The following is a 14,512-nucleotide window of genomic DNA, read 5'->3' as shown; positions in this document are numbered from 1 at the left end:
GCTATTCCTACCTTCGTCGTTATCCTCGTTGTCGGTGCATGAGAGCTCAAGGGCTATAGAACAGTCGGTGCCAGCCCACGCATCTGCGCAAGAGCAACGGTACACGCCGTCCTCTAGCAGACACTGGCCGTGCCGTGAACAGGCGTTGGGGCAGCCAGCTGTACCAAATATAAAGGTTAGGATCTGTAAAAACAGATACCAGGCCAAGCCAAGACTCTACTATGTAGTCAAGAAGTCGCTACGAGTAGCGACCAAATTCAGTTAACACATAGGAAATAGAAAACTTACATATTTTCTCGTTTTATTCACCAAGTTAAAGAGTAGGTGGTAAATAAGTTTGAAATGAGTACTTAAGCGTGATTAACTTAGGTAGTGCCTAATTACAACAATAAAAGCATCATATATATTTGTAGGTATCGCTTATTTGCTTTATTTGTTCATAATAAACGGAAGCTTCTTGAAATACCTCCATTTACACCTATACTCGTCACCTTCTATATCACCTTTGTATATCAATATCACAGATAGAGTCACAGTCTGATCAACTAAGTATACGTACAGGTCGATTCACAGGAGCTGGCACGAATAAATTGAATGAATGAATAAAGTACTTTAGTACCTATTTGCATATACACAAATATGAAAATGTTATGCATGTAATTTTCCTTCAAAAATGTGAAAGTGACATTACTTTCGTTCAATCCATTCATGCTAGCTCTTTTGAATCAACCTGTAATGAAATGTAATGACTGTAATACCATAGTTACTATATAGTAAAATAAAACAAGTATGCACACTCCGACCCTTTAGGAGACTTAACTGACTACTCCGGCGCGGACGCTTAGGGTTGTCGATGTCTATTTTTGATTAATTAATTACCTACCGGCAAATAATTTTAGTATGAAAGTTAACTTAAAATTATCCAATATCTGTGTCTGGAGAAACAAGATTATTTGCCGCTCTATTATTATTATTATACTAAATTTTTAAATATTATTTATAAATTCGCCGAAGTAATTGTACTATTACTTATTCTGTGCCGAAGTGGTGATGGCGACTGTGTAAATACATACCACTCATGCTTCCTACACATAATTTACAACTATACATAATACAAAAAATACGTAAGTACGAGTATGCGAACGTAAAATGTGATCATCTCGCGAAGCGAGCGCCAGACGAGCGAGCTAAAATCGAAACGTACGGCACCGACGGCAGCGCAACCTTGACTAAAGAAAACTTAATCCTCCTTAAATTATCAGTGTGTGCGTGCGGCAGGTGCGTGCATACCGGCGCCAACCGGCGCGCACACATTTAAGCCGCGCGATGTACTTTTGTTCGTAGTGAACCTACTTGTTCTATTTTACTATGGTAGTACTGCCACTGTACCTGCTCATACAGCTTTCACATGTAATTTGTTCTAACTTACGTAGTGTACAATGTCTCCCGTTCCAACCCTGTGTGCAGACGCAGGTCCCGTTCTTGCACTGGCCGTGATCGTGGCACCGAGAGTCGCATGGTCGCTGATCGCATCGCGCGCCTGTCCACCCATCGTCGCATCGGCACACGCCCTCTGCGCAAACGCCGTGCGGACCGCAATCCAGGGAACACACCACTAAAAAATACCATTACAAGTTAGTTCACTTGGGTATTCGATTGAGAAATCAGTGAAATCACACGAAATGTGTTAATTTTACGATTCAACATTGACTCCTAAAATGTACCTAGATGTTTTCTACCCTACCTAGGTACTTGAGGCATACAAGCGAGTAGTAAAGACTTTATAATGAAGAAATGTCTAATTTTCAATGCAAACTGTTTGAATATTGTATTTGAATGCAATACTTCTTTTTACTTATAAGTAAAAACAGTGCGCATATTAAAGAACTGTTCTGACCTTATTACATATGTTAATTCGTATTATAAATAAACCGCCTTCGCGCTCCGTTTTATTGCTGAAATATAAGGGTTACTGTAGGCACGGTAAATAAATGGTAAACGATCAAAATGTTGACGTAACCCTGAATATTCTATTAGAGAAAGAAAGTCAATCATTCTTCAATCTACATAGCTAAAGAATGACTAGAAAACCATGTCCTTTTAGCGTGTAGAGACGCCTAGTATTTTTATAAATTTACTTTTACGCGCCTGCTGTCGTAATTAATACAAATATTCATGCCAAATTATGGAGTTTTACTTCTAATAGTCTCCTAGCGAACCGACGGACATAGCAAAATTATAAGGAGTCTTTGATGATTACATAATTTTCTTTTGGTTTAACCTGCTACAGACCGGACCGGATGCTTATATCAAAGTAAAATAAATGTACTTAAGTTTTGTTAAAAAAAAAACATTTTTATTACAAACTTTTTTTGCTGACTGTTTTTTTTATTGCCTGTACTTGCATTGTCATCTAAACTACATTTCCGTACCTAATTTCAAGTCGATGCCATTGAGGAGTTTCGTCCTGTGGAGAAAATCCTGGCTGGATCACCAGAGGGGCTACTACGAAATTCAAAAATCGAAGTTCGTATCGTACCGTCCTTCTCACTCTCGTATTAAATAATAGTAGCATTTACCCGCGGCTTCGCACGCGTAAATCATTATATTAATTATGTCATTATCCGGCAAATATTAGGCATCTTTTTGGGATAAAAGTATACTAAGGGGCTGTTTCACCATCCATTGATTAACGTTAACCGACGGTTAAATCAGATGCCGTCTCCGTCTATTCGATCAAAAATAGAGACGGCATCACACCTAACCGCCAGTTAACACTAAATAATGGATGGTGAAACAGCCCCTAAGTATGCGCTAATCCAAATCATAAACTAAACTACCGTGTGTGCCAATTTTCATGCGCAGTTACAGATAAACCATTTTCGGTTTTTGTCCGCTTCCTAAGCTGTTCTTTTTATTTTATTTTTTATGGATATATATATTAAAAAAAAACAAACCTCTTGCGCTACTTTTGCGTGATCGATTATTTTACTCGTACATCCAACCAAAACTTTCGCATTCACATAGAATACTAGCGTTTAACCGCGGCTTCGCACGCGGAAGTCATTAGATACAGCAGTTGAATTGAAATTCCGGGATTTTATTAAATTCTCGTGGGAATTCCCTAAAATTACATCGTGATTTTCATTGACGTTATATTATAACAACCATACCAAATTTCATGACTCTAAGCCCAGCGGTTTTGAGTTCGTTATTTTATCTCTATCCCGTTGGAATATCGGGATAAAAAGTACCCTATGTGTTATTCCAGACGTCCAGCAACCTACATACTAAATTTCATCCAAATCCATCCAGCCGTTTCAGCGTGAAGAAGTAACAAACATACTCACTCACTCACTTACACTCACTCACAAACTTTCACATTAATAATATTAGTAGGATAGTAGGATTAGCACCAGCGGGATGGCAAGATACGAATTTTGCACTTTTGCACTTCGTAGTACAGGATGTCACTGCCAGATTGTTATATTGCTATCAGATTTACATAAGTGTGCCAAGTTTCAAGTCAATCTGACCACCGGAAGTGGGTCAAATTTAGCTTCCTCGATTTGACCTTAACAGATAAACAAACAGCGCAAGCTAAATAATCTTTTAATAATTTACCCTTAGCGCAATCATCCCCTGTGTAAAGCGGGTCGCACACGCATCGTCCCGCGTCCAAATCGTACACGCCACGCTGCGAGCACGCCGGCAGACAGCGTTGCACGCGCGCGTCACGCTCGCTGCACGCCGCACCGCGCCAGCCTGCGCGGCACACGCAACGCCCGCGCACGCACGACCCGTGCCCGCCGCAGGACGGGTCTAGGCAGTCCTCTGAAGAATTCGGATACGTTTATTGAAAAGGTGCAAAAAGTTTAGTATGGATCTGGAATTATATCGTCCATCCGTTTTGACATTTGACATTAAATAATAAAGTTCCATATTAAATGGATATGAAAATGGCAAAGAGTATATGGTTCAGAAAAATATCAAGTTGCATTTGATGAGAAGTTTCAGTGTTCGTAAACATAAACTACCTTCATCACATTTAGCGCCCTTCCATCCAGGTTTGCACCGGCAATGCCCCGCAACACATTGTCCTTTTCCGGAGCAGTCGGCGGGCTCACAGTCGTGAGCAGGGACGTCACACTCCGCTCCCTTCCAGCCTTCCGAACAATGGCACACTCCGCCCGCGTACGCACCGTGGCCCGAACACAGCACGGGACATACGCCTGTTGAAACAAAAAATATACTGATAAACACCTAGGCCGTGAACAAAACATGTTAAAGAGTAGGTTGAATTTAACTTACTTTTGGAACAGTCATGACCCTCGTAGCCGTCCATACATTCGCATTTTCCCAAATAGCAAGAACCGTGACCAGAACAATCGTCAGGGCAGGAATTCGTAACGCCTTCGGCTTCCGAAACTACCATCTCGACTCTATGTGGCTGCAATTCGTCATTGTACATCGAAATAAACCATCTTCCCGTGTCGAGGTATTGTAATATACTGACATTTACTCTCATATCGGTCGATCTTTTGCTTATCGTATGGTTCCATCTCTGAAATGGGCTAATCGTGCTCAACAATGTTCCAAAGTCGTCGTGTTCGCGGATGTTATGTGTGTGCGGACTTCGTCTACGCCGCAGCCTATGGTCGACCCTACCACCTCGAATGAATTCCACAAAGTCGTATTGTGTAACGCTGGGGGCTACATTCCTTCTGCCGTAAACGGCAAAATTAGCTCCCCAGGGTACGGTAAAATTAAGGCTAACATATGCTGGCTGTTTGTTGCGAAATTCAGAACTCCAGAACTGGTATGCAGGTATAGTGGCACTATGTAATTCATCGAATTCTCTAACTTCTAGTGCGGGTGACCAGGGTGGCAGCGCGGCCTGATGTGCTTGCTGCGGTATTACTGCCGACTCCACCGCCGCCTCCGCCGTCGTCGACCAGCCACCCAGTGATGAGGTTGATATAGATTCTACAAAAAAAATGTATGCATCAATTTGTTACAAACATAAATCCTTCAAATAGCAAAGAAAACTATTTTCAAATATTTACATACCATCCGACGGCGATGATGTTGATAAAGCGTCCCTAACTCCTTGTGCGTGTGTAACTGCTTTTACGTCTTGAACCATTACCATGCAATTGGAATTGTCTATATTATAATTATTTTTAATTGACGATAATGCTGAAACAAAGAAAAATAATCGTGAGTTAAGTAGGTACCTATTTCGAAACGCCAAACGAAGAGCATAGTTGCTCAAGTTTTTTCCAGTTAAGCTTCGACCAGCTTAAACCTCTAGAATCTATCGTTTAATCTGAACTTCCAATTAAATTTCCAATAAGTTTGAGTCTTATCAGTGGCGGCCATCGATAATGCCCAGTAGCCGAAGTGTAATTCCTTTTGGTAGTTCGTGTTCACACGGGTGCTGTCGCGATTGATTACAAAATGCGACACAATAGAGTTGTCGCTCTAGGCGGAGCTGATCGGTAGGTGTGTGGAGAGGGGTAAGGGTAAGTGACGTGAAGTCCCGTCAACTTTTAATTAAGCGGAGCACGGCCGAGGCGCATTTCGTAGCAGTGTGACGGAGCAATTGGTTCCGCCGCCGCGGGCCGGCCGCTGTGGCAGCCCGCCGAGCACGTAGGTGGCTCGGCGACACCCAACCATTTCTTGCTTGGGGGAATGTCGTTATCTATTCATTGTATTTCAGTCGCCGGCTATCGAATCGATCATAGAAAGCCGCGCAACGCAGCCTAATTGGATAATTCTTCACGGCACTAACTAAGAACAGCACGGGCTCAGGAGACGCGGGCCGAGCTCCTTCGTTGACACGATTTACTTTTTGTTGAAACCAAGCGAAGCATAAAATAGCTTCAAAAAAGAGTTCAACTGACGTTCCGTACACCTTTTATCAATTTTGAGCCAGCTACTAAATAAATGTCGGTAAACTCAGCGATGGAATATTTTTGATTAAAGTCTACTCCAAAAGCTTCAATATAAAGTTGGTAAACACGATGTTGCAAGGGTGCAAACAAACAGCTCTTGTATTGTAACGCAAAGAGAATTTATTGTGCACATTTATTAGTTTTATAAGACGCGCGCAAGCGACCGGGATTTGTGCCTCGACGGGGATGCAATGTTTATTTGTTTCGGAGCGTGCGCAGGATGTGCGCCTAATAGACGAGCATGCGTTGCGTGCAGGCCATGTGTCACTGCGACGTACGGCCGACACTAATTACATTTACGGAATCACTTTCTAATTTGTTGAAAGAATAATCACTGACGAGATGTCGAAGCTTTAGCGGAGATAAAGCTGACGGTGTAAAGTAACTTCGCATTTTTTGTCGATCTACGCGGAATGGGGTGGTCGCAGTGTTTTTCATAATTCTTGCGGATAACCCCAGGCAGTGTCACAGCAATTAAGTTATCGTCTCCCCTTCAGGCTGCGATCTGTCCCCGAGATTCTCTCTCCGATAACCATCACAACGCGTCGATGCCATTTGGCCGCTTGCGCTCCGAATTGAACAATTTACATCAGCTACGCTGCCGATAGTTTAATGACAATAACCTTTATCGGATCGGCAATTTAAAGGATAAGTAGGTGATTTATATTCAGTGTTAAACGCCTGAAAGTGAATTTAAAATATCCCAGCCTCCTCTAACTCTAAAAATATATTTATGCGCAAACAAATAGCAGGTATGCTATCTTGCACAACAAACTTTCAAATATCAGTGAACATTTTATAACTATGAATGATCAATTTATGAATGATTTACGAATTAATGTTACAATTTTAAACAGTAGCTAATTAAAATTCGATGATTTATAACATCACATGTAGCATATTATTAAATATTATTATACTGTTAACCCCGTAAAAGTGTTGTTTAATGAACCGCATACCATTCTATTTATTATTAAATGTCTCGATAAACATCTCAAAGTATATGTTAGTAGATATAAAGTGCCCAAACGACGCAATTTCCGCCCACGAAAATAAAATATGGCAATGTGGTAAGTCGCGACTTTTCCCGATGATCCCTCGTAAAATCTATAAATTATCGCCATTGAATAGCGGCGAGTAGGAAATGGAGGGTACTCCTGTTGACGACTGCTCGCCGCGCGGCGATGCGCGGGACGATTGTGTGCAGATGGACGATGTTTGCTATCTCTACTATTTTTCGAGTTAATACAATTTATTGTAATACGATTCAGCATAGATTGCATCGCGCAATGGGGGAGCGAAACTCGTTTGATGGAGTCCCAGGGGACATCCACGCGCCGTCGCACTGACTCGGTATTAGTCACGTGATAAATCTCTCGAGCTCGTGTGCGTCAGCCTATCTCCTTCCATTATTTAAGATATCTCATATCACCGTCCTTGTCCCCTGTACTCGTACTACAATCATTCGCGGGAGGGTCGAGGCCTCCTTGCCCTATTTTATATGAAGCGCGGACAAGTACAAATGTCTAGGCGAAGTGAAATGTGAAAGTAACTATAATTGGGAAGTTTGCAGTTATTAATGCGGTTGAAAGTTCTTGTAGGAAGTTACTTAATAAAATTCAATAATAACATGTCAAGGGAATCGCGTGTAGCTAATGCTAAGCTAAGCGAGGGAAGCGCAATCATATTCGAAGATTATACTGCCTTGCACCCCAGCACCTGAATGCCGATTTAGGTAGGTATAAGGGTTTTTCAACTCACCTCGGGAAAACTCACATTGGCTTAAAATTTTAACATAGAATCAATAAGACGGTACTGCTAGTTAGATTAATCTCTAAATCATACTTCCATTAAAGGAGTACATGTATTTTCGAATATATTTTTTTCGAAACACAATCTGTTTCACACAATTTTGTTCCGCTTTCGAAACACTGTCGTTAATGCTCAGTACTGATCGCGTTGGGTTTTAATAAAACATTTGGGGTCCTCACAGTTTTCAATTACATTAAAAAGTTGACGTTACTGTTTGGCCCATTCATCTACCATGCACCATGCACGTAATGAAGGGTGCAACAGATGGTCCACATTTTTTCATTACAATAGTAAAACTACCGGCAACAGAACAGGAGATTTATGTCGGATTAAACTACAAAACGGCTTTTTATTCGGTACATATCCGGAACGCCAGGAGGCGTGTTCGACAAATATTTTATTGTGTTTCTGAAACCCCATGATTATGGGACTGAATTAGAAAGAGGTTTAATGAGATGAGAAATTATAATCAACAACAATGATTAATAGTTCAAAAAATTACAAATATTTGTCATCCTTGATTTATTTGTGTATTGAAATTCAATTATACAAACAGAACGAGATTGTAGTATGTTAATTTTTAAATGATAGCTACGTAAGCGTACAGAGGCGTGGGTAATAGTTTTACTGATAGAGAAAAATATCTATGTAGCGCCGAGCGGCATCAGTATGCGACAAACGTTCTTATCTACCGTCACTATTAATTTAATGGTATCTAAATAAATTGAGATCCGATACGATAAGCTTCATTGACTTGAAACACCCTACATTGAATCGGCTGATTACATTACTTTAAAAAGCGTTGAAATGTACGAGATTTATTTTATTAGACGTTTAGTAATTTAATCACAGACTTTCTCTTGGACGTAATTATTGTCTGCTTCAATATCAAAATCGATGGGCATTTGTTATAATTCGACGGAGTAACTGCCAAGTCTATTCGGTCGGAGTCGGAGATAGACAGAAATTGCTGAATTTTAAATTGGAAAAGTTGATAGAGGCATACGTAGCGTGTTGAAGGCACATTATTCAGTGTTTGTTGAAACTGTTTAGTATGGACGTGGGTTAACTTAAATTAAAGCGTTTGTTGCGAGCCAAAGGAGGAGCGGTTCACAAACGGCTTTATAATCGTTTTACCTACCGGAACATGTAAGAAACTACGACTGGAACTAAGACGTTGGGAGCTGTGTAAAATTTACCGCGAGTTAAATGGCAAACGGCTCTGGGGAGACGACGGTTTCGACGAAACACCTTTCTAAGTAATATATGATGATAGCGCACAGTGTTATACTGAAGTTTTCAGGTAAATTGGTAGTAAAATGTACCCGCTGTGTGTGCGGAGCGCGGGGAAAATGTTCGTCCTTGCCGAGTCTGATGTGTCTGAATGAACGAAGATTTCATCGCGAAGCACATAACGTCTTACGTTAGAGTAGGTACCCTTAATTCTTAGTAACTACAAGCGAGAATTCGTAGTAACTTTGTACAAAATCTAGTGCGCGCATTAGTTTACACATAATTTGCATGACATTTCTAAGCTATACGCGATATTTTACAAAGAAATTCCTATTGTACTTTTGGCTTGCAAAGTGCTACGGCTAATCAACACGTTGATTCCGGGAAGGCTCTATACGGCTTTCGCGTGACGGCAGCGAGTCGTAAACGAATGGCTCAACTCGTACTGTACATGTGCAGTGTTATTTTTCGTTCTTTAAATGCCCCGATACTCTTTTGTGCTTTAGTCGTTTCATTCTTATTATTCTTAATTGCACGTTAAACGTGAACGTACAGTAAACTGCCACAGTAATTTCATGGGAACAAAGTTTTTACAATTATGATAAATAATTAATTTGAGACGGCAAATTAACGCTGACTTTTCAATGAAAATGTGATCAATTATAATTGTTTTAGCTTTTGTAGTCCGCACAAGGGCTTCGCGGGGTAAATGTTCGAGTCGAATGTAGGGCAATTCTACCACTCTGACACATGCTATTTTTGTGATCTCTATGTGTCTGCGGTCTGAAGTTTGAACGTTACGAGCTCTCGTTTGCGGTTGATTGTAACGTTCCTCGTAATGGCTAGGAAAGCTGAAGTCAGACGTACTTACCTAACAATACGCTCGTGAAAGATTTATTTCGAGCTCCCAAAGTCTGTCATTTGGGGGTTGATACTTCATAAAACTTTGTTCCAACAAACTGATGAATTCCAGGTTTTATTTATTATTCCCGCAACAATGTAAACGTATTACAGCGGTTGACTCTTTGTTTATGTACCAACCAAGTAGACATAAGATCAACTGTCTATCTCCGTGTCGGTGCCGTAGAATAGAATTGCAATTGCTGTTCGTTATCTGTTGTCACCGTGAAAATGTAAGCCTGCGACTATCAGGCACCGTGTTTATGTTGATCCGTGACATGTCGCAGTTAGTAGCAAATGCTTCAGTGCAGAACACAGCTCAGACATTATCTACACAATGCTAGTAGTTTCCAGAATGCGCCATTGTGATAGAACAAAATGTAATTTGTTACTTCAGTAGACGCCGTTGTTTATGGAATGGATGGGTCAGACATAGTCGACTCGCATTGTGGTAGAGTCGTTCGCCATAAACGAAGGAAAGATGCGATTCATAAAGCATTTGGTAGGCAAGTATAAATTATGATCGGTCGTTCTTTGGATAGGCCGGGATGGCGATCGTCCGATATGCTCGTCGTGAAATAATATAGGACGTGGAAGTGTAAGATAATTTATAACAGCGCTAACACGGGCGCGCGGGCCGCGGCACGCAGCGCGCGTTGCCTTAGGTTAGGCGCATCATTTATATTGTTCTGATGTTTGTTTAATTTTTTACTATACCCTCTGTAGATGCCGGTTGCGTTGTGAGATTAAAAAAAGAATGATGAAAGACTAATGGTTGATGTCTGTTTTCGTTGCAACATCGATGTTTAATCAGCTCATTTGAATGCTTGAAGTGGATATTCAAATTTATCACCTTTTGTAATTGAATTTCAATGTGATGACGGAAAACATTTTACAACTATGATGTGGGTATGTAAATTATCTATGTATATAATGGATTACTGCAGTGAAGTAGGTATTTACGAGTAGTCGGCACCATGAAAAATAAAAAGGAATAAACGCTGCAATTCTAGAGCGAGGGATTATTACAATTCACTGATTGTTGCTACTGTTTCATATTAAAGTGTAGCCGCGGGCTCCGTGCGAGCTGCGCCGATAGTTTTAAATAGGACCAAATAAGAAGTGCGCCTTAATTGGAGAGAACCCATCGCTCCCGGCACAATGGAGGTTTAATGGTGAGACATTTGCGATTTTTTAATAGACCAATCGTGGTATACATGAGTCGGTATACATTGTAGATGTTAAAGTAGGTTAGGTATACCTACGCATATATAAGTATGCGTTTGTGTATATATTATATACCTAACATACTACACATCATCATCCTAGCCTATATACGTCCCACTGCTGGGCACAGGCCTCCTCTCAGAACAAGAGGGTTCCCACGCAGGCCCAGCGCGGATTGGGAACTTACTACACATACTACACATACACATCTATAATGATATAAGTATCCATTCCTCTTTATACATAGAGACTAAATAAAAGAGCAAAGCGGAGACACATTTAACGGTCGAGGCATAATCATTTATTAACACCGTGTAGTGTAGTGCTTAAAGCTTTCAATTAGTTAAGCAAAATGTTTCATCGTATTCCTGCCCATTATAGTCTGATTGAATTTGCTTCGTTGAGCTGGTTGCATTAGCCAATTGCTTTTAGTTTTTATATTTAATGAAACCGGCCTCTGTCTACGTCTGTGTCACAAGCGCACGTTAAATGGAGTCCGCTCACTAATTCTAATGGATTGAATAAGAATAAAGTTATGAATATTTTAAATCGGCATTCCGTTTCGAGTGAGTTAATAAAAATACTGCCTTAACGATACATCGATGCGCCCCGCTGGCATTTTATAAATAAAGACCTGCTGGCGTGGTTGATTGTTTATAACTGCCTGCCGGGTGACAGGTCGCCGGTTGTCATTATAGAACAGTCTTTGTCTCAAATTTCGGGTTTATTACGTAAAAGACAACAACAAAAAGATCAAACGGTTTCCTATTATAACTGTACGATAAATAATTCAGTTGGTGTAATTAAAACAGCAGTATATATATGCCATAAATGCCAAAAGAGCAACAGAGACATCTCACCGTGTCGGTTTTGAATTTATGTAAAAGTAACTAACAGTCACCTTAAATCACGGTAATAAAATAAATTCATGCATAAATGCAAGATCTTTTATAACTGTCGACAATCAGAAGCCCATTCGCGATGCATGTGCATTGAATGCTGCGGGCGATACACGGCTGATTGTAATAAGCTACCTACGCAGCTTCCTAGGCAACGCTACCATTAGTCCAATTGATGTATGCTGTATTGATCAAAATGATAATAGAAATACGGGCTAAAATTGCAACAAGAAAGATTCAATGACGATAAATTATAAAGCAGCGTATACAGCTTGGAGTTAGCTAACAACATGTTGTTATGTCATGAGACAGAAACGTCGGCAAACTTTGATATCATTCTGTAATATTGCGAATGAATTTCTCGAACATAAGACCTGCGTCCCTACAACTTTTCAGATGAAACTTAATTTCAGTAGTTATAAGTTGGTGAACTTGGAAACGCGATAAACTTTTTACTTAATGGAAGCATGCATAATGAAATTATTTCGTGAAACTTATGAAATTACGAGTATTTTAGAGATTGTTCTGTGCGGGCTGTACGTGTCCTGTACCATGTATTAGGTACCAGTGCCACTGACTACTTTTGATTGGCGGCAATTCAACTGAACATAATAATATAAAATATGTATAAAATTAAATAATGTTAAATAAATTAAGACAATAGAATACGATGCTGTCCAGTTTATTTAATTTAAAGTTTAATTCGGCTTATCTCTCGCCTGCATTATTTTTATGAAACTCTAGCCTTGACCCGCGGCTTCGCTCACGTGAACCAGTAGGTCTGGCAGTTTTATTACGAGATTTCACTAAATTCCTATGAAAATTCCCAATAATTATAATCTAGTCTTTATTGCAGAATTTCCTGTCTCTAAACTTAGCGATTGAGATTCAGATATTTATTTAGGTATGTGTATGTGGAATGCTCTCTCATCCTGAGAGGAGGCCTGTGCCCAGCAGTGGGACGTAAATAAGCTGGGATGGATGGATGGATGTGGAATGGAGATAGTTTGAAACTCTGGTAGGTCGGACATAGGATATTTTTCAACTTGGAAAAACGACTTCTGGGCAGATGAAGTCGCGAACAAAAGCTGGTCATAACCGAACGACTAAGAATAGTCGGATACGAGCACACAATAACTCCGCTGATAAGACTCGCAACAAGGTCGCGACATTTCGCTGCAGAGGTCAAATCAACTTACTTCGATAGATTAATTTCCAATAAAACAGTATATTAATACTATAGATAGCGCAAGTCATACCAATACTATTACAGTTAAATAAATCGAAACTATTGAAAGTATCGATACTATTGTGTTTTAGAACTTCAAAACTATTGACATTAGAGAGTACTCGTATTACAAAATAATTGATTGATTTCGGCGTTTAGCTTACGGAGGTAAATTATGCTTTTTTATCTTGTTTGTGTGCTACAAGTGGAGAAAAAAAAAACAAGGTAAAAAATAGTGTAATTCATGGTTGTCTTTTTCCGAGCCATCGATTGTATTGAGTATATATCAATTGGCGATACTACAACTTACCTATAAAATAGGCGAGCATTGCCGCTAGTATGACGCAGAGGCAAATCATGGCGATGGCTAGGCACTTCCACGTGCAGCGATGCTGGCACCGCTTGTCTATGTGGAAGCGGGAGGGCGAGTAGACCGGCACCGGGCTCGGCTGGCTCGCTCGTAGCGGGAACACCGGCATCACCAGCGGCTGGTTGGCGAGCTGACAGTGGCCTCCGCCGAGCGTGCCCCCGCCTAAGCCGCCCGACATCGCCGAACCGCCTAATCTGTTGGACAAAGAAAAAGGAAATATTAGTTAATTCTGGCTGAATTTTCTTTATGAAACGATTTTATCTGCCGCTTCGTTAAAAAAGTTGTGGCAGCTTACTGGCTTGACTCATGGTCTTTCAAGCAAAAAGCCGTGGGTACCAGCCCGCGCTCGCACATCTGAGTTTTTTGGAATTTATATGCGTAATTTCGCATAATCTAATTCCATTTGAAATTTACCGTGAGCTGAACGTTGATTGTGGTGATGGAGAACATTTTGACCAAACCGGTATAAACTTACGTAGCAATTCAATGATGTACCTTTTCAATTCGCTCTTAGCCGGTATGAGAACTACAAACTAAACCCTCATATTCTGAGGCCTGTGCTCAACCCTGGGAAGTATATAGGCTGAAGATGACGCGATAATGAGTACTACACGTAAGCATAAACGCAACAATGTTACTTGTTTACGTCTCATATTTCAAGAAGAACAAGTTTGAGATATAACCGTCTTCTTAAGTAAATGACCTGCCAAGATTCTTTCAAAGTTTCAAGATTCTTTCAAATCACCTTTCACATCGTTAAGGTATGTCTAACGTTAATTCCACGTATCCGCCAACTGTGCTCCGACGAATCTGTGCCAAGCCATATGGCAGCTCTTTTATTGCGGTCCCTTCTAGACAATCAAAACGTATCATTATTAGGAATTTC

At 40.4% G+C, this 14,512-nt stretch overlaps 1 protein-coding gene across 8 annotated transcripts in view; it reads right to left on the bottom strand.

Moving 5' to 3' along the window:
- The window catches only part of Ten-a (Teneurin-a transmembrane protein), a 486,497-nt gene that overhangs the window by 21,600 nt on the left and 450,385 nt on the right, over positions 1-14,512 (bottom strand). For all 8 annotated transcript variants that reach the window (XM_074109112.1, XM_074109118.1, XM_074109127.1 and 5 more), the window contains 7 exons: positions 13,567-13,820; positions 5,071-5,199; positions 4,312-4,986; positions 4,038-4,232; positions 3,625-3,834; positions 1,430-1,615; positions 12-158 (listed from right to left, as the gene is read on the bottom strand). In XM_074109112.1, the coding sequence (XP_073965213.1) occupies positions 12-158; positions 1,430-1,615; positions 3,625-3,834; positions 4,038-4,232; positions 4,312-4,986; positions 5,071-5,199; positions 13,567-13,820 (1,796 nt within the window). The remainder of the gene's footprint in view (positions 1-11; positions 159-1,429; positions 1,616-3,624; positions 3,835-4,037; positions 4,233-4,311; positions 4,987-5,070; positions 5,200-13,566; positions 13,821-14,512) is intronic.

This window comes from Choristoneura fumiferana, chromosome 2, assembly GCF_025370935.1.
Source record: "Choristoneura fumiferana chromosome 2, NRCan_CFum_1, whole genome shotgun sequence".
Taxonomy (NCBI): domain Eukaryota; kingdom Metazoa; phylum Arthropoda; class Insecta; order Lepidoptera; family Tortricidae; genus Choristoneura; species Choristoneura fumiferana.
This window is presented reverse-complemented; position numbering and strand designations above follow the sequence as displayed.